This window comes from Ranitomeya variabilis, chromosome 3, assembly GCF_051348905.1.
Source record: "Ranitomeya variabilis isolate aRanVar5 chromosome 3, aRanVar5.hap1, whole genome shotgun sequence".
Classification (NCBI taxonomy): domain Eukaryota; kingdom Metazoa; phylum Chordata; class Amphibia; order Anura; family Dendrobatidae; genus Ranitomeya; species Ranitomeya variabilis.
In genome coordinates, this window is record NC_135234.1 from 462995209 (window position 1) to 463020906 (window position 25698).

The following is a 25698-nucleotide window of genomic DNA, read 5'->3' on the forward strand; positions in this document are numbered from 1 at the left end:
TAAGTCTTCTGTTTTAGCATTATGTTCCTTATTAACGACTTGTATGGCTTTACCTATTTAATAGTAGGAAATGGTGATCTTTGTCTCCTTATGCTAGTTACGTGTCACTAGTTAGCGAGACTTTTGCACTGGTCCTCAGAAACATTCTTTTCCTATGTATATAACAACACAAGCCTGAGCGTAATCTGATCATTATTTTCTATTCTTTGCTGTGATTTATTCCATGCGCCAGCAATTGTAATGCCACTGGTGTCTTTCCAAATAGGTCATCCTCTGTAGAAATTCCTCAGCGTGCCTTCCAGAAACCGCACTGCATCTCCTTCCCGTCCCCTTTGGGCGGAGATATTCATTGCCCTCGTTTCACCTCTGAGGCCTAAAGCATGTTTTTAGCATGTAAAGAAAATAGTAGCGGGAGGAATGCAGAATTGTGTACGAAGAACGGTCGCCTAATATATCGCATGAAACCCTTTGTAGCAGAACAATTCAAAGCAGAGGCAGACTGTAGTTCTCATTTTGGCTTTTTACTTTGGTTCATGTTTATGCAAGAATCACATTTTTTTTTTTAAATGATTTATTGTATCAGGCAACTTGTTCTTATTTTACGGGACATAACTACTTGGCTTGCATACAACTATAACTTATATCCAAATGCCAAAAAAGTGTAGCATTTGTGTAAACTATTGTTGTATTATGTATCCCTCATACTTAAGGTTGTATTCTGGTTTAGAGATACAGGAGAATAGGAGACCAAATAAACAAACAGCTTCAGACTTTCTTGCTCTTCATCTGTGTTTTAAAGGGAATCTGTCACCAGGACTATACTATCCTATCAGAGAGCAGCATGATGTAGAGGCAGAGACCCTGATTCCAGTGATGTATCACTTACTAGGATGCTTAGTGTAGATTCTATAAAATCTCTTACAGATCTACCAGTTCTCTGAATGCTGAGCTCAAATTAGTCCGACCCTCACCCACCACTGATTGGCAGTTTTCTGTGTACACTGTGCATAGGCAGAAAGCTGCCTATCGGTGGTGGGGGCGTGGTTATACAGAGCTCATGAATATAGAAGACTACTTATTTGCAAGTTTGCAAGTCCTCCAGTGATAATCTGCCGCTGATAAAACAGCCTGCCTCTGCATTATGCTGCTCTCAGAATAGGTGACAGTATCCTAGTGACAGATTCCCTTTCAGGACTCAATCAGATGAACGCATTAATCGTCCGTGCACTGTCCACATGCAAAGCATGGTCCACATGGATAATGTTACACACAAACCACTGGTCTGGCTGTAAGAAATCACAGAATGCATTACTTGATCTGTATTTCCATCATTATGAGGCAATGGGTGAGTAAAAAACGATCACCATGTGTATGTCACGCGTTTTTGATGGATTCGTTGCTGATAGGAAACAGGAAACTGTATTTGACGTCCGTTTTTTCTGGCTATAAAATGGCCAATTTTCATACACCCATGTAAACCCAGCCTTTGGGTAAGACCACACTGTAATAATACCGGTCAAAATACTGCTCTGTGAAACTCTCCTCCGCACAGTGTTGCTATGGTTGATAAATTAAACAGGATAAAGGGAATCTGGCAATAAGGTCAACCCTCCTAAACCATCTATATGGTCATGTAGGTCTTCGGATTTTGAATAAAATGATACCTTGATATCTGAAATCTGTTTGTCTTATTCCAGAGAAACTCATATTTTTCTTAATATGTAAATGAGCTGTTAAGATCTATGGGCCGGACACTGATCTGCATGAGAATCTGTCTCCAGAGATTATTTAAATGAAATGGGGTGTTACCAGTATGAGACATGTAGATCAGGAGAATAGACTGTCAGCCATTACATGTCACACTGGTAACGCCCACGTTTATTTAAAATAAGCTCTGGAGGCAGATTCTCATGGAGATCAGTGTCCGGCCCATTGATCTTAACAGCTCAATTACATATAAGAAAAATGTGGATTTCTCTGGAATAAGACATCGGATCACAGATATCAAGGTATCATTTTATTCAACTTCCTATGACCTGCATGCCCATATAGATGGCTTAGGAGGGTTGATCATAGTGACAGATTCCTTTCAACAAAGGGTCTTTCTTGAAAAATATGATATACAGCTTATGGGTGTTAGATTTCTGCAGATGGGAGGATGATCCAGGGTTTTATTCTGATTACTATGAAACGATGGCTGGGGGACCACCACGGTGCAGGAAGACTACCGTACACAAGATGAGGTGCAAACAACGAAGGGTAGATTTATTAGAAGGCAAGGAATGAAGTGGATGAGGAAGATGCAAACAGGGGTATGCAATGGCAAAAGATAATTTACAAGAGATATATTCTTTAGCTTGTCCGTAAAATAGCATGGTGCTCCAATTATTACAGAATCAACATACGTCACACAAGTAAATGTAAACAATAAACAAATAATGATGCTACTCTACGTATAACCTCTCTGGCCTCTACTAAGCAGGCCACATGGCTCCTGTGTACTGACTACTGAAGCCTACACTAGACCCTGACATGTGCACAAAACAGGAACAAACTCACGGTGATGTTGGGGACTGAGATCCAGTCCCGGGGGGCCCCCAACAGTGTAATACGGTGGTGTGCACGGCTTTCTGCCAGCTCCGTGAAACGTGGTCTTCTCCTTGCTTCTGGGTCCTGGACGTGCTCCTGGAAACTGTAAATCCCTTTCTCAGTATCTTCGTGGCTTCTCAAACTCACACAGGACAGCCACTCTCGCTGCACCTGGAAAAGTCTGTCAAATTTTACAAGTCCACTCCGTTACAGGCTGGGGGTCCTCTCTTGCAGAAAACAGCACAAAGTTCTCTCTGCAGCAGCTTCAGCTCACACACGCTGTTCAGGCTCCACCCCCATCCTCTGCACAGTCCAGCTCATTCACACAATCTATTGCAGGGGAGAAGCAGAACATTCCATCACACCAGACAAGGGGGTGCAGCCTCTTAAAGTGACAGCGTGTTCCTTACTGTCCATAACGGCACCACCCTCTTACAACTATATTAGGAGTTTGGAACCAAAAAATGAGTGGCCGCTTTAGAAGTCTTCAATTCTGACCTTTGCAAGGAATTGCACTCACATTATACAAATGTATGCCACCAGGTAATCTATTTGTATTGGCACTAGTTATCATATACATGGTGTCATTTCAGTGCCTCTATCTTCATGCAATGGCTTTGAAGGGGCGGTTTCCAGAACGTACCGAGCACAGCTTGGTAAACAAGTGTGCTTCATTGCTACAGTCCGACTGGCAACACCACAGTTCCTAAAGGTAGGTGATGACTCCTTTATAACTTATGCAGTTTTAGCCTCATTAATAGTGTTGAGCGATACCGTCCGATACTTGAAAGTATCGGTATCGGAAAGTATCGGCCGATACCGGCAAAGTATCGGATCCAATCCGATACCGATACCCGATACCAATACAAGTCAATGGGACTCAGGTATCGGACGGTATTCCTGATGGTTCCCAGGGTCTGAAGGAGAGGAAACTGTCCTTCAGGCCCTGGGAACCATATTAATGTGTAAAAGAAAGAATTAAAATAAAAAATATCGCTATACTCACCTGTCCGACGCAGCCGGGACCTCAGCGAGGGAACCGGCAGCGTTGTTTGTTTAAAATTCGCGCTTTTACTTGGTTACGTGAGGTCCCGGCTTGTGATTGGTCAGGGCGGCCATGTTGCCGGGACGCGGACCAATCACAGCAAGCCGTGATGAAATTACGTCACGGCTTGCTGTGATTGGTCCGAGTCCCGGCAACATGGCCGCCATTAACCAATCACAAGCCGTGACGTCACGGGAGGCTGGACATGCGCGTATTTTGAAAAGCGCGCGTGTCCAGCCTCCAGTGACGTCCCGGCTTATGATTGGTCACGGCGCCATGTTGCCGGGACGCGGACCAATCACAGCAAGCCGTGACGAAATTACGTCACGGCTTGCTGTGATTGGTCCGCGTCCCGGCAACATGGCCGCCATTAACCAATCACAAGCCGTGACGTCACGGGAGGCTGGACACGCGCGCTTTTCAAAATACGCGCATGTCCAGCCTCCCGTGACGTCCCGGCTTGTGATTGGTTAATGGCGGCCATGTTGCCGGGACGTCACTGGAGGCTGGACACGCGCGCTTTTCAAAATACGCGCATGTCCAGCCTCCCGTGACATCCCGGCTTGTGATTGGTTAATGGCGGCCATGTTGCCGGGACGTCACTGGAGGCTGGACACGCGCGCTTTTCAAAATACGCGCATGTCCAGCCTCCCATGACGTCACGGCTTGTGATTGGTTAATGGCGGCCATGTTGCCGGGACGCGGACCAATCACAGCAAGCCGTGACGTAATTTCGTCACGGCTTGCTGTGATTGGTCCGCGTCCCGGCAACATGGCCGCCCTGACCAATCACAAGCCGGGACTTCACGTAACCAAGTAAAAGCGCGAAATTTAAACAAACAACGCTGCCGGTTCCCTCGCTGAGGTCCCGGCTGCGTCGGAGAGGTGAGTATAGCGATATTTTTTATTTTAATTCTCTTTTTTACACATTTTTACATTAATGTTGTTTCGATACCGATACCCGATATCACAAAAATATCGGATCTCGGTATCGGAAATTCCGATACAGCAAGTATCGGCCGATACCCGATACTTGCAGTATCGGAATGCTCAACACTACTCATTAAGTGTAAAAAAATTACATTACATTGGATTAAGATATGACGGCTAAACAGCAACATCATTATGTTTATAAAGCTTAAAGACCATTTTCAGTTTGTACTGATATGTTGGGGATTTACCTTGAAAAATAGCCTTTTCATTTGAGTACAGGACAGAGGAACATTCTTTATCCACGCTGTTGTGTCTAGCGCTGCAGCTACTCCCAATTTCTTTGCTTGGGGTAGAGCTGTTATGCTACACATAGTAGTAGACTAATCCCAATCACTTGTTCTTGAAATATATTAACCCCTTCCAGACATGTGCCATACATATACTGCTCTGCGGGAGGTGTGTGCCCGCAAACAGCAGTATATGTACGGTGGCATGATCACACAGCCTCACGCTGAGTACCGCAGCGATCCGGTACGAGTGACAGCTCTATGTGAGAGCTGACACCCCGCAGCAACGCCCATGATTGGTGCTAGCACTGATTGTGGGCATTTAACCCCTCTGACGTCCTGTCAGTAGTGACAACGACATCGAGGAGCATCACGCAGGAAATGGGTTCCTTGCACACTTCCATCAGGACAACGCAATGCGATCGCATTGTCCTTATGGTCTCCATGGAGACTCCCGGCCGCAAGATGGCACGAGGTCTTTCAGGGAAGGTGGCGTGACAGTGCTTGCTCAGAGCAAGGCCTGGGACACCTCCTTCCCTGCCTGTCAGATTCTGGTCTGATGCCCTGCAGTGCAGAAGCATTGCAGAACATCAGATCGTCAATCTGATACTGTACAGGGGCGAGGAAACTCAGGCCCCAGGGCCACCTCGATGTCCTTTTTTCAGGCCCCCGAGCAGATTCTCAGGGACTGCATTCTTGGGCAGGGAGGTGTATTATGATTACAACCAGCTCATTAATTTCTTCTTGCTCTGTTAGCACACACATGCAGTGTTCACTACTGAACACTGAAGGGCATGCAATGAAATATTACATCCTGAAACCAGTGCCAGAGTCAGGATGTACTTTTTGGGTGGAGTTTATACAGCCCCCGAAGGATGGTATAAATAACCAAATGGCCCTTGGCAGAAAAAAGATTCCCCACCCCTGCTGCACAGTGATGTCCTGTCCTGGGACAATGTAAAAGAGTTTTTACAAAATTATTAAAAAGTGTAAAAATATTTTTTTAAAAGTCCCCAAATAAAGAAAAAAAAAGAAACAAATATTTTTCCAATGAATACATTTATTTATCTAAAAAAAAACGAAAGCAATAAAAGTACATATATTTGGTATTGCCGCATCCGTAACGACCTGCTCTATAAAACTGTCCCACTAGGTAACTCCTTCAATGAACACCGTAAAAAAAGAGGCAAAAAACAATGCCTTACCATCATACCACTGAACAAAAAGTGCTATAAAACATGATGAAAAAGACCAATGTAAATAAAAATGGTACTGCTGAAAATGTCATCTTGTCCCACAAAAAAAAACAAGCCATCATACTGCTCCATCAGCAGAAAAATAAAAAGTTATAGCTCTCAGAATTAAGCAATGCAAAAACTAGTTTTTACATCACAATATTCAGACAGCTTTAGATTTTCCATATTTCGGGTGACAGTCATGTGATGGCTTGTTTTTTGTGTGACGAGTTGTTGTTTTTATTGGTACCATTTTTGGGCACATAACATTTTTTGATTGCTTTCTATTCCAATTTTTGGGAGACAGAACAAACAAAAACCAGCAATTCAGGAACTGCTTTTTGTGTTTTTTTAATACCGTTCTGCGTGTGGTAAAATTAGTAAGGCAGCTTTACTCTTCGGTTCATTATGATTACAGCGATACCTCATTTATATTGTTTTTATGTTTTGGCGCTTTAACACAATAAAAACTATTTTATAGAAAAAATTACTATTTTCACAATAAAAAGCATCTTTTAGGTTCTGAAAGCAGCCAAACATGAAAACCCGATATAAATCTGTTATTGCTGCAATTGCACCGACCCGAAGAATAAAGTCACCTAATCACTTATACCACACGAGGAATGGTGTAAAAAAATAAAAAAACAATTCTTCACATGCTGTTGATTTTTTCATTCTGCCTCCCAAAGATCGCAGTAAGGCTCGGCGCACATTTATCCCGCGCTCTTCGCTGAATGCTTACATCGGATTTTCCGTGTAAATCTCTGAAATATGTGATTGAAACAGAACCCTTGGTGGAAGAGTCCCTATAGTGAGGCAAATGGAGGCACTGTGGATGCCATAGGACCTGTGATCCAGAAGTTTCTGTCCTTTTAGGAATCCATAAAAGTGCCGTCAGCCACAGTTTTGTGCACTTCTGAAAAGGACACTGCTGAACAGAGGCCAGATGGAGTCCAGAGCAACTCTGCTGCCTCATTATAGTGAATGGATCCCTTGAGGGTTTCATCTATCACGTCACTCAGAGATTTAGCTGGAAACCACAATGTAAGTGCTCAGCGTAGAGCGCCGGATAAATGTGATCCCAAAGGTTATGTAAAATGTTCCCAATAAAAGCTTCAACTCAATCCACAATAAAGCAAGTCCCCACTCAGATCTGTTAATGGAATTATAGTAGGCTTCCACGTTACTGGTAGTACAAAGGCTCTAGAAAAGTTAAATGGCTCCTCACTCATCAAAAGAAATTCAGCAAATTCTCCACTCCCAAATCCAAATGCCCCCTCCCTTCTGAGCTACAGTGTGCCTAAACCACATTTAGGGCCCACGTTTGGCATTTCTGTAGTGATGAGAGCCCACCTAATTTGCTGCAGCACGGAGGCGTATTGAGGCGTATTGAGGCCATGGGAATGCATGGTAGTTGCAGGCATAACTATGATGGTGAGACAACGTCCAGCATTATTGTAAATGGCCGGTGTGTGTCGCAGAGGAGATCCTCTGCGCTGTAAGCCGATAATGTTGCTCTGGGACCTGTATTGGTTTAGTTTAAAGGGAGGCTTACAGGGTTAGTCGGAGAGCTGGGCGGGTCTGACTAGCCACACACACATCCCACCTATGGGAGTGGTTACAAGTATATAATGTGACCATGGTGTGGTCACAGCGAGAGAGTGTATGGACCTAAATGGTCTGTGTTCTAAGGTCCTGTGAGACAGGAAGACCTGTATGTTGGAAGGTCCAAGGAGTGGACTTCCTGAAGAGCACATGGAGAGGCCGTATGTGCAGAGTCTGTGACGGCACTGCATTGGGGAAGCTACCATTTCTTCTGCGGGTTTGGACTGTTGTGAGTGCCTTGGTCACAAGGGCGGTGATCCCAGTATGACTGCTTCCCCAGGAGAGAGGACTGACAGGAGGTCAGTGTGTGGAGCAGGAGCTCCAGGAATGTAACTCCTGCATGGGGGTTATAACGACAGAGAAGTATCTGCTATTGGAGCTGACTGATGTGTGCCTGACAGGCAAGTCGGTGGTTGTTATGTTCCATTGATGCATATAATGAACTGTATGAATGTAACTGCAGCTGAAATGGACTATATGTCAGTCCTGTGATGTTCAAATGACCTACCATGGTTTATGGAGGTATAATAAACCAGGCACAGACTTTTGTTAAAGAAACTACGGTCTTGCTGTGTGTTATATCGCTGTCAAGCGAGTATTCCCCAACCTGTTAGTGATTGCTGCATCACACCTCATAAAGTGACAGTGTTCAGAATTAGACATGAGTGAATATCGTCGGCTCCCTCCTTATTTGGCAAGCTATAGCGCTTACCGAAGAAGCTACAGCGGGAAACCGGATACCTGGAGTGTTCCCAATAATCAGGTGTCGTGGCTGTGTGACAGCTTTTTTGGTAAGTGCTATAGCTTGCCGAATAAGGAGGGAGCCGACAATATTCGCTCATCTCTAGTCAGAATTGTAAAAATTGGCCTGGTCAGGAAGCTGAAAACAGGCTTCGGGGAAGGGGTTAAAGAAAAGATATAGTCTTGTTTCAAAAATATCAGTAAGAAGACATGGGATAAAAAACTTCAGGTTGTACAGTAAGGCTGTGTGCACACAGTGAGTTTTTGATGGCTTTTAGCAGAGTTTTTTCCAAGCGGAAATGGGCCAAAACCACGATGGAATCCAAAGGGTATGTTCACACTGGGCGTTTTTGCTGCTTTTTTAGGCTAATTTGTAGCTGCTTTTTACAGTACCAGTAAAGCTTATGAGATTTCAGAAATCTCATGCACACACATTGGGTTTTTTGTCATCAGGATTTTGTGCTTTGCAGCGTTATTTTGACATAGAGCATGTCACTTCTTTCAACGTTTTTTCAGCATTTTTTACCCATTGACTTGAATGGATGGTGAAAAAACACTGAAAATAAAGTTGAATTTTTTGCAGTGTATTTTCTGCAGAAAAGTCAAGGACAGCAGGATGCGAAATCACGGTCAGCTCTGCTACCTCTAGATGGCAGGCTGCATGGTTGCATGATGCATCCATACAGCCTATCAGCCAACAGAGACACTGATCAGCATACCTGAACCCCATTCACTTGAATGGGGAGCCCAACAATACCTTGTTTTCCATGCTGTCATGTGCATGAAAGCGTGGCAAACACCGCTTCTGATCGGCAGTGAAACCATTCCCGCCAGTCAGAGAGCTGTGGTTCCAATGCTGTCAAAAAAACAGGTAAGCCAGCAGCTGTGATCGGAAGTATAAAGTTCACCTCCGGTCACTGGTGTCGGCTGATGGGACTACCGCTACCATCATCCGGCTCCTGCTGCAGCTAATAACAGAGTATTCATCAGCATGCTCCTGCGCTGTAAACAAATAATTAAAAAAAACTCTGTGTGGGTTCCCCCATATTTTTGATAACCAGCCAGATAAAACTCACAGCTGGGGGCTGCAACCCTCAGCTATCAGCTTCAGCAAGGTTGGTTATCAAGAATAGAGGGGTCATCACACTGTTTTTTTAAATTATTTAAATAAATAATTTTAAAAAACGGCATGGGGTCCCCTCATTTTTGACCACCAGCCTTGCTATAGCAGACAGCTGAGGCTGATATTCTCAGGCTGGTAAGGAGCCATGGATATTGGCCCCCTCCAGCCTAAAAATAGCTGCCCACGGCAACCCACAAAAGGCGCATCTATTAGATGTGCCAATTTTGGCGCTTTGCCCGGCTCTTCCCACTTGCCCTGTAAAACCTTTGTTTTGTCAGGTGACATCAAGCCCATGGAATACTAATGGAGAGGAGTTTTTTAGACACCTATCTATTACTAATCCTATAATTATATGGTAAATAAAGACACAGCCAGAATAAAGTCCTTTATTTCAAATAAAACAAAACACACTTTTACTTTTTTATTTAAAAATAACAAACACAGTTATACTTACCTAATGCCTAATTCCACCGAAGCCCTTGTCTAATGTAATAAAACAAAATAACAACCACATCCCTCACCTATCCGTCCTTCTGGCCCATACCATAATCCATGTCTAGGGGAATAAACAGTTTGCAATCTAGACGGTGCCAAGATGAAACCATCCTGGCTGAAATCCACTGGTGAATGAGCTGCTGCGAGCGCAGCCACTAGCGGGGATGTTACTGAGGCTGCGTTCCCAGCTGGGCAGAACTGGGATGACCTTGGTGATATCCTCGCTAGCACCGTGAGAAAGTCGCATGGTGCAGAGGCGAGTTCACCACAGTTCACTGGGAGAACTTCACTGCAGTGAATTTGAACTGCGGTGAACCTTTATGGCTAATGGCTCCGAACCAGAATATTAACATCAGCTCTCAGCCGTCGGATTTCTCTCTGCTGGTTATTAAAATTACAAGGGAGCTCATGCTATTTTTATTTTCTTTAAAATTAACAGTTGCTGTCTGGTTACAATTTATGTAGGTTTGTTCTGTTAATGCTCCTACATAGGCTGGTGACAATGTGTGTGTAAGTTTGTGTGTGCAAAAACGCGGCTAAAACGCACATTTTTCCACAGCATATTTGCTCCCAAGAGATGCAGAAACCTTGTAGAAATTTCTGCAAGCAAATACTCAACATGCACACATAGCCTAAGGCCGGCCTCACACTAGCGAGTTTTACGGACGTATGAGCGCATAAACTACGTCCGTAAAATACGCATTACACACGGCCCAATGAATCTCTATGGCCCAGCTCCTATCTGCCGTATATTACGCATCCGTAATATACGGTCTTGTATGGCCGTAGACAATCTCAGCATGCTGCGTTTGTCACCGTATTGCGCAAAAAAATCGCCAATGAAAGTCTATGGGGGCAAGAAAAATACGGATTCCACACGGACCAGCAGTGTGACTTGCGAGAAATACGCAGCGGTGTTAGTGAAAAGCCGGTAATTCAATTGCCGGCTTTTCATTTCTCCTTCACAAACCCGACAGGATATGAGACATGGTTTACATACAGTAAACCATCTCATATCCCTTTTTTTTTTGCATATTCCACACTACTAATGTTAGTAGTGTGTATGTGCAAAATTTGGGCGGTGTAGCTTGTAAAATAAAGGGTTAAATGGCGGAAAAAATTGGCGTGGGCTGTTATGATCCTGGTGGTAGGATCTCAAACTGACCTGACACATATACCCTGAATATATAGGACAAGTTCTGGGGATGTGGAAGCTATACTGACCGCAATCCTGATCCTATCCAAACACACTAAAGGCAGCTGTGGAGCGTTACCTGAAAACCTAGACGCCTCGTCACAGCCTGAGAAACTGACTACCCCTAGAGAGAAAGCAAAGACCTCACTTGCCTCAGAGAAATATCCCCAAAGTTTTAGATAGCCCCCCACAAATAATAACGGTGAGTTAAGGGGAAAACACAAACGTAGAGATGAAACAGGTTTAGCAAATGAGGCCCGCTAATACTAGATAGGCAGATAATAGATAGGTGTCTGTGTGGTCAGTACAAAAGCTATCAAAAGTAAACCATGCAGAGAATACAAGAACCCCCACACCGACTCACGATGTGAGGGGCGCACTCTGCACCCCAGAACTAACCAGCAAGCAATAAATCACATAAAATCAAGCTGGGCTGAACTCATAATACAATGAGAAACGTTTTCAAGGAAACAATGAGAAACTGAACAAGCAAACTTAGCTTCTCATAGCAGGAGACTGGTCACAAGGAATATTCAGGAGAGCACAGGATCAGGACTGAACACACCGACAGCAGGCGACAAGTAAAGGTCCAGGTGAGTTAAATAGGCCCAGCCTAGCAGGAGATGAAACAGCTGAGCCCAGCCAAGACCAGCCATATCGCTAAAGGCCACCAGAGGGAGCCCAAGAACAAACTCACACAGTACCACTCATGACCACAGGAGGGAGCCCGAGAACGGAATTCACAACAGTGGGCTCCCTCGCAATTTTCTCCCCCAGAGTGGTAAAGCCAGTGACTGAGGGCAGATATTAATAGCCTAGAGAGGGTCCATGGTTATTGGCCCCCCCCTGGCTACAAACATCTGCCCCCAGCCACCCCAGAAAAGGCACATCTGGAAGATGCGCCTATTCTGGCACTTGGCCACTCTCTTCCCACTCCCGTGTAGCGGTGGGATATGGGGTAATGAAGGGTTAATGTCACCTTGCTATTGTAAGGTGACATTAAGCCAGATTAATAATGGAGAGGCGTCAATTATGACACCTATCCATTATTAATCCAATGGTATGAAAGGGTTAAAAAAACACACACACATTATTAAAAAGTATTTTAATGAAATAAACACACAGGTTGTTTTAATATTTTATTGCTCTCTCAATCCACCTGAAGACCCTCGCTCTGAAAAATAATAAACCAACAATATACATACCCTCCGATGATCTGTAACGTCCCACGAGGTAAATCCATCTGAAGGGGTTAAATCATTTTACAGCCAGGAGCTGTGCTAATGCACTCGCTCGTGCCTGTAAACCCCGGGTACTGAAAGGAAAGCTGGATGATCTGTAGTTACCTTGAGTTGCGGTGATGCACCCTCTGCTGGATGTCCTAATGAACTGGAGCCTTGGAAAAGTTCCCACGCTCGAGTTCATATGAGGACATCCAGAAGAGGGCGCATCACCGCAACTCAAGGTAACTACAGATCACCCAGCTTTCCTTTCAGTACCCGGGGTTTACAGGCACGAGCGAGTGCATTAGCACAGCTCCTGGCTGTAAAATGATTTAACCCCTTCAGATGGATTTACCTTGTGGGACGTTACAGATCATCGGAGGGTATGTATATTGTTGGTTTATTATTTTTCAGAGCGAGGGTCTTAAGGTGGATTGAGAGAGCAATAAAATATTAAAACTACCTGTGTGTTTATTTCATTAAAATACTTTTTAATAATGTGTGTGTTTTTTTAACCCTTTCATACCATTGGATTAATAATGGATAGGTGTCATAATTGACGCCTCTCCATTATTATTCTGGCTTAATGTCACCTTACAATAGCAAGGTGACATTAACCCTTCATTAACCCATATCCCACTGCTACACGGGAGTGGGAAGAGAGTGGCCAAGTGCCAGAATAGGCGCATCTTCCAGATGTGCCTTTTCTGGGGTGGCCTCGGGCAGATGTTTGTAGCCAGGGGGGCCAATAACCATGGACCCTCTCTAGGCTATTAATATCTGCCCTCAGTCACTGGCTTTACCACTCTGGTGGAGAAAATTGCGCGGGCGCCCACGCCAATTTTTTCCGCCATTTAACCCTTTATTTTACAATCTACAGCGCCCAAATTTTGCACATACACACTACTAACATTAGTAATGTGGAATATGCAAAAAAAAAGGGGATATGAGATGGTTTACTGTATGTAAACCATGTCTCATATCATGTCGGGTTTGGGAAGGAGAAATGAAAAGCCGGCAATTGAATTACCGGCTTTTCACATATATCGCGCAGAATTAAATATAAATACAGAATATACAGTATATATATGTGTCTCAATGATATATATATATATATATATATATATATATATATATATATATATATATACTGTATATATGTTTTACCGAACATTTGAGCACATAAATCCATTAGATGTCGGTTTTGCAAGCCTGCGAGAAAATATCGCAGTACGGATGCCATACGGATTACATACGGAGGATGCCATGCGCAAAATACGCTGACACACCCTGCCTACGGATGACATACGGACCACTATTTTGGGGACTTTTCTGCGTATTACGGCCGTAAAAAACGGACCGTATGTACATACGCTGAGTGTGAGGCCGGCCTAAGAGTTGCATCAATTGCATTGCAGGTTTCGCCCATATATCCTGTGATAGTAATTTGAGCTATTATTTTGTGTAATGCAAAGAGAAAACGGCTTTTTCTTTTAATTTCTAGGAAATGTGTACTGTGGAGGATTCATTTGAAGAATTTACATCAAGACATAGTCTTGAATGGAAATTTCTATCTCTCGATCACAGGTGAGTATAAGTCCATGGGCCAAAGCACTGGTACTTGTGTCTTACTGTACTTCTAAACTGTCTCAGTAGAAGGTTTCAGATGAAGAATTTCAGTTGTCTAACAGTTGTGCAATTTTACAACTATGTCTGCATTTTGTAATGTAATACAATAATAGTTCTAATTATCTAATGCTAGAATACGCACCATACATATACAAATAGAAACAAAAAAAGCAAAATCCCTATAAGCATTTGTTTTCTTCTTCCATACAGGGCTCCTCCAATTATAGGATACTTACCTTTTGAGGTTCTTGGAACATCAGGATATGATTATTATCATGTAGATGACCTAGATATATTAGCAAAATGTCACGAACATTGTAAGTGCTCTCATCATAGTATATATATGGTGTAGTCATGACGTCTACATATATAGTAATTTGTGGGACAGCTTTGGTATGATGCAATTTTTCTCATTGAAGTTTCTACTTCTCAGCTTACTTAGGAGTACAGTTATCAGATTTATTGTTTGATTGGCAAACTTATGTGCATAGATGTGCTTATAGAGATAGCTGTCAATTACTGTATAGGACCTCCCACTGGACTCCACAGAATAGAAGATAAATGTATGATTGCTGGGGGTTCTGAGATGTAGCTATAGTTCCATGCGTTAGCACGATTCAGATCACTCTGCCTGAAAAGAAGTTTCTAACCACATATGGGGTATTGGCGAACTCAGGAGAAATTGCGTAAAAAATTATGTGATTCATCCTAATAGCCCTTTTGAAAAAAAATAATTTTTCATTTCTGCAGCCTGGTGTTAGACAATTCTGTGAATCGTCTGTGAGTTTAGAATGCTCATTACACCAGTAGATAAATTCCTGAAGACGTTTACTTTCCAAATGGGGTCACATTTGGGTGGTTTCTGCTCTTTTGGCACCATGGTGGCTCTTCAAATTCCTGCCAAATCTGTGCTCGAAAATTCAAATAGCGCTCCTTCCCTTCCAAGCTCTGCTGGGTGCCCAAACAGTTGTTTTCCTCCAGCTATAGGGTATCGGTGTATTCAGGAGAAATTGCTCAACAAATTATATGGTTTATTTTCTACTAATACCCTTGTGAAAATGAACAATTTTGGGAATTTTTTTTTTTTTTTTTGTATCTTTATGGCTCCATTCAATTCTGTGAAGCACCTGCGGGTTCAAAGTGCCTACCAAACCTCTAGGTAAATTCCTTGAAAGCTATAGCTTCTAAAATGGGGTCACTTGCAGGGGGTTTCCACAGTTTGTGCACATCAGCATCACATCATCTGCATACGTGACATAGAGTCTGCTATCTATTCCAGCCAATTTTGCGTTTCAAAAGTCAAACGGTGCTCCTTCCCATCCGAGCCCTGCTGCGTGCCTAAACAGTGCTTTTCCACCACATATGGGGTACTGGTGTACTCAGGAGAAATTGTTACCTTTGTGAAAATGAAAATTTGCGGGTTAAAACAACATTTAAAAAAACCCCACATTTTTAATTTATATGTCTCAATGTTATAACACTTATGAATCATCAGTTGGTTTATAATGCTCACTACACCACAAGATAATTCCTCAAGGCATTCACTTTTCAAAATGGGGTCACTTTTAGTTTTTTTTTTTTTTCTTTTGCTGTTTTGGCACCTTGGGGGCTTTCAGTAGGGTTAACAAACTTCTTGAATGTAGTTTTGAACACCTTGAGTGGTGCAGTTTTTAAATGGTGTCACTTTTGGGTATTTTCTGTCATAGAGGCTTCTCAAAGTCACTTCAAACATGATATGTTCCTTTCAAAAAATGGTTTTGTAATCTTATTGTAAAAAATGAGAAATTGCTGATAAACGTTTAACCTTCTAACTTCCTAACAACAAAAAAATGTGTCAAAAATGATGATGATGTAAAGTAGACTTGTGGGAAATGTTGTTTATTGACTATTTTGTGTGATATAACAATCTGGTTTAAGTGCATACAAATTAAAAGTTTGAAAATTGAGAAATTTTAAAAATTTTCACCAAAATTCTGACATTTTCAGAAATAAACGCAAAATAATTCGACCAACATTTACCACTAAAATAAATTACAATTTGTCAAGTAAAAACATCTCAGAAACACTTGGATTTGTTGAAGCATTCTAGAGTTTTTACCTCATAAAGTGACACTGGTCAGAATTGTAAAATTTGGCCTGGTCAGGAAGGTGAAAACAGGCTGGGGGTGACAAACTGGGTGTGACAAACTGAATGTGTTAATTCATTTTATGTGTTGTAAATGTGTTGCTTATTTATAGTATTTTGATAAAGTAGATTGAATTGGAATCTTATTTTTTATAAAAAAAATAAAATGTATTTATTTCCTTTAAAAGTAATGCAGTTTGGAAAAGGAAAGTCGTGCTCCTATCGGTTTCTTACCAAAGGTCAACAGTGGATCTGGCTTCAGACTCATTACTATATTACTTACCATCAGTGGAATTCCAAGCCCGAGTTCATTGTTTGCACACATTCTGTTGTGAGGTATAGTATTTTATGCAGCATTTTCTGTTAAAGTGAATTTCCGCCTTCAAAAGGAGTCTGATCTGTATTAGGCCGGGATCACACATACTCGAGATACAGCCGAGTCTCGCAGGAGAAAACCCAGCTCTGGCGCCGGCACTCCAGAGTGGAGCGTGCAGCTCCATGTATTGCTGTGCGGCTGCACGCTCCGCTCTGGAGTGTCGGCGCCAGAGCTGGGTTTTCTCCTGCGAGACTCGGCCGCATCTCGAGTATGTGTGATCCTGGCCTAAGGGTATGTGCACACGTTGCGGATTTCTTGCAGAAAATTCCTGAAGAAAACCTGAAATTTTCTGCAAGAAATCCGCATTTTTTTTTTTGCGTTTTTTTTCCGTTTTTTTCGCGTTTTTTTAGCATTCTGCAAGCGTAATTAGCTTGCAGAATGCTAAAGTTTTCCAAGCGATCTGTAGCATCGCTTGGAAAACTGACTGACAGGTTGGTCACACTTGTCAAACATAGCGTTTGACAAGTGTGACCAACTTTTTACTATAGATGCAGCTTATGCAGCATCTATAGTAAAAGATAGAATGTTAAAAATAATAAAAAAAATAAAAAAATGCTTATACTCACCCAGACATCTCCTCAGCGGCGTCCGTTCCTCTTTCTCTAGCTGGCGTGTGCGCACAGGACCTTCCGTGACGTCACGGTCCGGTCACGTGAGCGGTCACATGACCGCTCATGACCAATCACAGGACAGTGACGTCATTCGGCGAGGTCCTTCAGCGCACACCAGCTACAGGAACCAGCCAGCGTGCAGCACAGAGGCGGGAACACAGCGCCGGACATCGAGGGTGAGTATAGGACTGTTTTTTATTTTATTTCTTATTTTTTTACCAATTATATGGTGCCCAGTGCGTGGAGGAGAGTTTCCTCTCCTCCACCCTGGGTACCAACCGCACATAATCTGCTTACTTCCCGCATCGTGGGCACAGCCCCGTGCGGGAAGTAAGCAGATCAATGGACCCCTAGGTGTGCGGAATCCCCGCAATTCCGCATTTTTAGGCCATGTGCACACGTTCAGGATTGTTAGCGTTTTTTTCGCGTTTTTTTCGCTATAAAAACGTGATAAAAACGCGAAAAAAACGCTAACATATGCCTCCTATTATTTACAAGGTATTCCGCATTTTTTGTGCAAATGTTGCGATTTTTTCCACGAAAAAATCGCATAGCGGAAAAAAAAGCAACATGTTCATTAAAAATGCGGAATTGCGGGGATTCCGCACACCTAGGGGTCCATTGATCTGCTTACTTCCCGCACGGGGCTGTGCACACCATGCGGGAAGTAAGCAGATTATGTGCGGTTGGTACCCAGGGTGGAGGAGAGGAGACTCTCCTCCACGCACTGGGCACCATATAATTGGTAAAAAAATAAGAAATAAAATAAAAAACAGTCCTATACTCACCCTCGATGTCCGGCGCTGTGTTCCCGCCTCTGTGCTGCACGCTGGCTGGTTCCTGTAGCTGGTGTGCGCTGAAGGACCTCGCCGAATGACGTCACTGTCCTGTGATTGGTCGTGAGCGGTCATGTGACCGCTCACGTGACCGGACCGTGACGTCACGGAAGGTCCTGTGCGCACACGCCAGCTAGAGAAAGAGGAACGGACGCCGCTGAGGAGATGTCTGGGTGAGTATAAGCATTTTTTTATTTTTTTTATTATTTTTAACATTCTATCTTTTACTATAGATGCTGCATAAGCTGCATCTATAGTAAAAAGTTGGTCACACTTGTCAAACGCTATGTTTGACAAGTGTGACCAACCTGTCAGTCAGTTTTCCAAGCGATGCTACAGATCGCTTGGTAAACTTTAGCATTCTGCAAGCTAATTACGCTTGCAGAATGCTAAAAAAACGCGAAAAAAACGGAAAAAAAACGCAAAAAAAAAAATGCGGATTTCTTGCAGAAAATTTCAGGTTTTCTTCAGGAATTTTCTGCAAGAAATCCGCAACGTGTGCACATACCCTTAATGAACATGTTGCTTTTTTTTCCGCTATGCGATTTTTTCGCGGAAAAAATCGCAACATTTGCACAAAAAATGCGGAATACCTTGTAAATAATAGGAGGCATATGTTAGCGTTTTTTTCGCGTTTTTATCACGTTTTTATAGCGAAAAAAAACGCGAAAAAAACGCTAACAATCCTGAACGTGTGCACATGGCCTAATACTGATTGTATTTCAGAGCTGACAATTAGTGATGAGTGAATGTGCACAGATAAGGTGTTATCTGAGTATCTTGAGCATGCTCAGATAATATGTTCGAGTCCCTGTGGCTTCATGTTTTGAGGTGATAAACGGCCTCAATCATGCAGGGATTGCCTGTTTGTTAAGGAATCCCCAAATGTGCAGCAGCTGTCTACTGCCACAAAACATAAAGCCACAGGGACTATCCGAGCACGCTCAAGATACTCAGATAACACCTTATCTGCGCACATTCACTCATCACTACTGACAATCTCCTTTTAACAATACGTCATTTGAAAGCAAATATTCTATGCTGATTAGTTTCTTAATAGACATATCAATAAGCCTCTGTCAAACAGAGCCAAAAAGGACAAGCATCAAGTCTGGTGTCTGCGTGTAATAGATTCAGTACTTCCATTATTAGGACAACTGATATGAACAGACCCTTGAATTGTTTGCGAAATGACCTGCTTATCTTATGGTATTAGGGAATGCCCCCGGTCCTGACTGACAGCTAACCCCAATGCAGGGCCAATGTTAGTCTGGGACAGGGGCACGGTAACAGCCGCATCTCTATATTCTCAGAGCGGTGACTGAACCAGCGACGGTGCTGCCCCCATGACTGAAACGGAACGATGTGGGGAGAACAAAGTTCATATTCTCCCCATAGCATTCGGCTAAGTGTAGGTGCCTGGCAGGTTAGTAATGCTGTTAGCCTGCAGATTAACCCCATATCTGCAGGTTAATAGCATTTTTTTTCTGGTGACAGGTTCCTTTTAAAGGAAGCCAAAGAAGTTCAAGCCTCTATTTATGGAGCTCTTCCAGACCGGTCTTCATACTCACCGATAACCACTCCGGTATTCAGCTCCGTTCTGCTCCTCTTCTGAGTCAAGTGGCAACAATTTAGACTCTCCGGCTCATGTTGCGCTCTGTGTGACTCAGATGTGTCTTTTACAATGTAAGCCTATGAAGTGTCAGAACGAGCGCAAAACAAAACAAAACAAAAAGCGCAATGTGATGCGGAATTTTGGAATCCGCATTAAGGCTACTTTCACACTTGCGTTTTTATCTGCATGCGTTTTTAAAAAAACGCATGTGTGAAAAAACGCATGTAAACGCGGTAAAACGCATGCGTTTTTTAGACGCATGCGTTTTTATAGAAAAACACAAGAAAACAAGAAAAAAACAAAAAACCCTAACCCTAACCCTACCCCTAACCCTACCCCTAACCCTAACCCTAATCTGTGGCCACGCATTTAAGTGCCACGTATTTACGTGCCACGATATTTCAGTGCCATGTATAACCACGTAGTTATAGTAATTTTAATACGTGGCAATGAAATACGTGGCACTTAAATACGTGGCACGTGGCATAAGTGGCACTGAAATACGTGGCACGTGGCACTTAAATACGTGGCACGTGGCATAAGTGGCACTGAAATACGTGGCACGTGGCACTTAAATACGTGGCACGTGGCACTTAAATACGTGGCACGTGGCACTTAAATACGTGGCACGTGGCATAAGTGGCACTGAAATACGTGGCACGTGGCACTTAAATACGTGGCACGTGGCATAAGTGGCACTGAAATACGTGGCACGTGGCACTTAAATACGTGGCACGTGGCACTTAAATACGTGGCACGTGGCACTTAAATACGTGGCACGTGGCATAAGTGGCACTTAAATACGTGGCACGTGGCATAAGTGGCACTGAAATACGTGGCACGTGGCACTTAAATACGTGGCACGTGGCATAAGTGGCACTTAAATACGTGGCACGTGGCATAAGTGGCACTGAAATACGTGATACGTGGCACTTAAATACATGGCAATATGACTGTCAGAAAATGTTTATTAAATGGCTAGGGGTGAGGTTAGGGGTAGAGTTAGGGTTAGGGTTTGGATCCCGTTATCACCTTGATGGTGGTGGGTGGCTTTTTAGTGTGTTTTCTGTGTTTTTTCTATAAAAACGCATGCGTTTTTAGCGCAAACAAACGCATGTGCTTAAAAACGCATGCGTTTACATAGACAGCAATGCATTTTTTTGCCGCGAAAAAACGCATGCGTTTTTTCGCGGCAAAAAAACGCGCAAGAAAATACTACAGGTAGCATTTTTGAAAATGAACGCATGCAGACAAAAAACGCATGCGTTTGAAAACGCGAACAAACGCAAGTGCAAAAAAACGCATGCGTTTTCAATGTTAAATATAGGAAAAAAAAACGCATGCGTTTTTTGTGCAAAAAACGCTGCAGACAAAAACGCAAGTGTGAAACCACCCTAAGTGACTCAGAATAGCAGAACTGAGCTGGAAACCAGGGAAGATGGCGATCTGTGAGTATATTAACACACTGATACTATTAACATTTACTCAGGATTAAGGAAAAAATAAAGGGAGTGCTTCTTTAAACATTGGCAGCTATATATAATTGTATATACAGTATGTCGTTAATTTCCTCTAGGATGTCTAAGTGAAGGAAGGGTTTCATATTCAACACTCGAAATTATATGCCGTTGTTCTGACAATGAATATTATGGAAATATATTGTGTGTATAGATGCCAGTAGATATGGTGTGGCATATAATTTTAGGAATTATTAATATTAATAACTGGTAATGGATTTTAGGTAATATTACATGCATGTCACTCTTGAAACTAACATTATGTTATTTAAAAAGCAGTTATGCAGATGTTCGAGTGGAAAGGAGACAAAAAATGAATATAGATAATACCTCATCAGAAGCCATTGTCACATCCTCACTAAAGGTACTAATTCTATTTTTATATTCAAATATGTGATTGACATGTGTTACCAGTACTCGTCTCTGTCGCCTAGCTTTAGTACAGTGCTGTTTTATTACACACACAGTGACATATACAGTATTCACCCTGAAAAAAACCATGTCAAATAACATTGTAAAAAAACGAAAACATTACAAAATGCTATGAAATGAGAGCCTAAGGCCGCATTCAGACAGCCATACTAAAACCTGAGCCAGTCCAGACTGCGTTATTGAGATGTCCATTTGCTGAAATTTTTTTCCACCCGGACTATTGGTCCATGTGAAAAATTGCTGGTGTCCACGGGCACTCTGGTTATTATAGGGTCAGTGTCCGGTCTGTCGGGCACACCAAAGTTCACCAGGTGTAGGGTCAATGTCCGGTCTGTCGGGCACACTAAAGTTCACCAGGTGTAGGGTCAGTGTCCGGTCTGTCGGGCACACCAAAGTTCACCAGGTGTAGGGTCAGTGTCCGGTCTGTCGGGCACACCAAAGTTCACCAGGTGTAGGGTCAATGTCCGGTCTGTCGGGCACACTAAAGTTCACCAGGTGTAGGGTCAGTGTCCGGTCTGTCGGGCACACCAAAGTTCACCAGGTGTAGGGTCAATGTCCGGTCTGTCGGGCACACTAAAGTTCACCAGGTGTAGGGTCAGTGTCCGGTCTGTCGGGCACACCAAAGTTCACCAGGTGTAGGGTCAGTGTCCGGTCTGTCGGGCACACCAAAGTTCACCAGGTGTAGGGTCAGTGTCCGGTCTGTCGGCCACACTAAAGTTCACCAGGTGAGGGTCAGTGTGCGGTCTGTCGGGAACACTAAAGTTCACCAGGTGTAGGGTCAGTGTCCGGTCTGTCGGGCACACTAAAGTTCACCAGGTGTAGGGTCAGTGTCCGGTCTGTCGGGCACACCAAAGTTCACCAGGTGTAGGGTCAGTGTCCGGTCTGTCGGGCACACCAAAGTTCACCAGGTGTAGGGTCAATGTCCGGTCTGTCGGGCACACTAAAGTTCACCAGGTGTAGGGTCAGTGTCCGGTCTGTCGGGCACACCAAAGTTCACCAGGTGTAGGGTCAGTGTCCGGTCTGTCGGGCACACCAAAGTTCACCAGGTGTAGGGTCAGTGTCCGGTCTGTCGGCCACACTAAAGTTCACCAGGTGAGGGTCAGTGTGCGGTCTGTCGGGAACACTAAAGTTCACCAGGTGTAGGGTCAGTGTCCGGTCTGTCGGGCACACTAAAGTTCACCAGGTGTAGGGTCAGTGTCTGGTCTGTCGGGCACACTAAAGTTCACCAGGTGTAGGGTCAGTGTGCGGTCTGTCGGACACACTAAAGTTCACCAGGTGTAGGGTCAGTGTCTGGTCTGTCGGGCACACTAAAGTTCACCAGGTGTAGGGTCAGTGTGCGGTCTGTCGGGCACACTAAAGTTCACCAGGTGTTTGGTTTCACCATTGTATTAACCACAAGTGACGCATGATTTCATTATAAAAAACATACATTTTTATTAGAAAATAGTCTTGAAACATAAATAAAATCAGGAACAGGTGCCTGGAAGAAAAAGGACTGGGGCTCTTAAATATAATGAAAGCCGCACAGATATCAGTAGACGTATGGCCTCATTATATTATATTATGCATGGAGGATAAGCCATAGTGGATAAGTAAAATATTACAAATTTAGGTCATTAGGAAAAATCCAATGCAATTCGCATATCATAAAGTTAGCTGGAAAGCTCATCTTTTAGGGTAAGTTCACACTAGACTTTTTTTTCTGTAGCAAAACCTGATCTCTTGGCAGGAAAGAAGCTGCAGAATAAAAGCAGGTTTCCTTATTTTTTCTTGTGTTTTTCATGCTTTTTGTGTGTTATTTTGCAGCGGTTTCGGCATGCTAGATTTGTCTCTAGTGCACGCTGAAAAAGTTTAGTGTTGAAAAAAAAATTCCTCTTCTGTAGAATCAAGTTTTGGTACACAAAACGCAGCAAAACATGATACCTGCGTTTTTTCAGGCCTCTTTCACATGTCAGTGTCTCCGGTACGTGTAGTGACAGTTTTCTCACGTACCGGAGACACTGACATGCGTAGACCCATTCAAATGAATAGGTCTATGCACATGTCTCCGTGTTTTCACGGACTGTGTGTCCGTGTTGAAAACACGGAGACATGTCTGTTTTTCTCTGGCAGCACGGTCCGCAAAGCGTCCCGCACATGTGCACACGGAGAACAGTGTGCACTCTCCTCCGTGTGCACGTACCGCCCGCAGGAGAGACAGCGCTACAGTAAGCGCTGTCCCCCCTGCGTGTGGTGCTGAAGGCGGCATTCATCTCTTCTCCCCTGCAGGAGAGAAGAGATGAAAAATCAAGTTTTTTTTTTTGCGAAAAATAAAGTTTGGGGGTCACCTCCCACCCCTGTGCGCCCGCCCGCTTGCAGAGAAATACTCACCCAGCTCCCTTGATGTCTCCTCTTAGCGCCGGCAGCTTGCCCTGTGTGAGCGGTCACGTGGTACCGCTCATTACAGTGATGAATATTTGCATATTCATCACTGTAATGAGCAGTACCACGTGACCGCTCACACAGGACAAGCCTTTGGCATTGAGAGGAGACATCGCGGGAGCTGGGTGAGTATTTCTCTGCAAGCGGGCGGGCGCACGGGGGGTGGGAGGCGGGAGGTGACCCCCAAACTTTATTTTTTACAAAAAAAACCAAAAACTTGATTTTTCATTTCTTCTCTCCTGCAAGGGAGAAGAGATGAATGCCACCTTCAGCACCACACGCAGGGGACAGCGCTTACTGTAGCGCTGTCTCTCCTGCACTGTCCGTGTGATCCTCAGGCGGCACACGGGCGGCACACGGCTGCCGCACATGTGCCACACTGATGTGCCACGTGAGTGATGAGAGAAACTCACGCATCAATACCCGGCAATGACTCCGGCACTCGGACTGGAGCGTTCAGCTTCATATATTTCTATGCAGCCGCACGCTCCGGTCCCGGGTATTGATGCGCGAGTTTCTCGCATGACACTCGCAAGTGTGACCCTGGCCTTACATAGTGTTTTTAAATCCTTCAGAGGAAACCCATTTTGGTGGTTATCTTACACAGCCTACTAGTGGCAGATATCCACTCACCTGTATCACTACCTGTATTTCAAGGCTGAAGGTAAAAAAAAAAAACAAGACTTTTTTTTTTAAAGCATTTAAAATGGATACACATAAGCAGCTTTAGATTTTGGTTTACGTAATATGGTAATAACTTTGTATTTTTGGATAAACTGATTTTCACTAATCTGATAACAAGGTGCAAGTGCATATAAGCAATCTAAGTAACCGCAGTGGAATCACTCTGACAAGATGAATATTACAAGAGCATCAGTGCATATAATATATCACAATCACAATAACTGCTTTGTAAGTGGCTCCTCACATTGTATTGACCAAAAAATAGATTAGTCTATTTTACCTCTACAGTAATTCACTAGATGAATAAAGTATAAGGAGCTCTTGCCTTAAGCCCTGACGTGCATGTTTCGCCCAGCTTCTTCAGGGGAAATTCTGAACCAGGCCTAGGGCTGGAGATTTTTGGAGTGGGTTTTTTTATTTGCAACTTTTCAACTTGACTTTTATCCATAAGGAATCAGCTTAAAAATAGTAACATACCACTTCTTTTTTTCCTGCAGTAAGGTTTCAAAACCTCATTAGGGCAGCACGTGGCTCAGTTGGTTAATGCTGTAGCCTTACAGCACTGGGGTCCTGAGCTCAAATCCACCAATGGCAACTAAGGCATTAGTATGTTCTCCCATTTTTTTGTGGGTTTTCTCCCACACACCAAAGACATTGATAGTGAATTTATATTGTGAGAACCAATGAGGACATTTCACGATGATGTCCATAAAGCTCTGTGGAAATTATTGATGCTACATACTGTAGATGAGTAAAAGAAAAAAAGTTAAAAAAAATCATCACATGAGCAGCAAATTTAATTTTCCATCTAAATGAATAGGAAACATTTTGGAGTAGATTTTTTTCAATTTCCTCTTCAGATAACTGAACCTAGCCTAAGGGGTTACCTGTCACTTGCTTATTATCCACAGTGAAGTGATCTATATGATCTGAAGCAGGGCTTTGCTCTAGTTTGCTGCTAGTAACCAATATATTAATCTT

General features: G+C 43.4%; 1 protein-coding gene across 5 annotated transcripts in view; it reads left to right on the top strand.

Annotated features, from left to right (window-relative positions):
• NPAS2 (neuronal PAS domain protein 2) overlaps positions 1-25698 on the top strand; it is a 170210-nt gene that overhangs the window by 108504 nt on the left and 36008 nt on the right. For 3 of the 5 annotated variants that reach the window (XM_077296614.1, XM_077296617.1, XM_077296618.1), the window contains exons 8-12: positions 3183-3301; positions 13976-14058; positions 14311-14417; positions 16414-16561; positions 21457-21544. In XM_077296614.1, coding sequence (XP_077152729.1) covers positions 3183-3301; positions 13976-14058; positions 14311-14417; positions 16414-16561; positions 21457-21544 — 545 coding nt within the window. The remainder of the gene's footprint in view (positions 1-3182; positions 3302-13975; positions 14059-14310; positions 14418-16413; positions 16562-21456; positions 21545-25698) is intronic. The other 2 variants (XM_077296615.1, XM_077296619.1) reach the window with 1 other exon arrangement.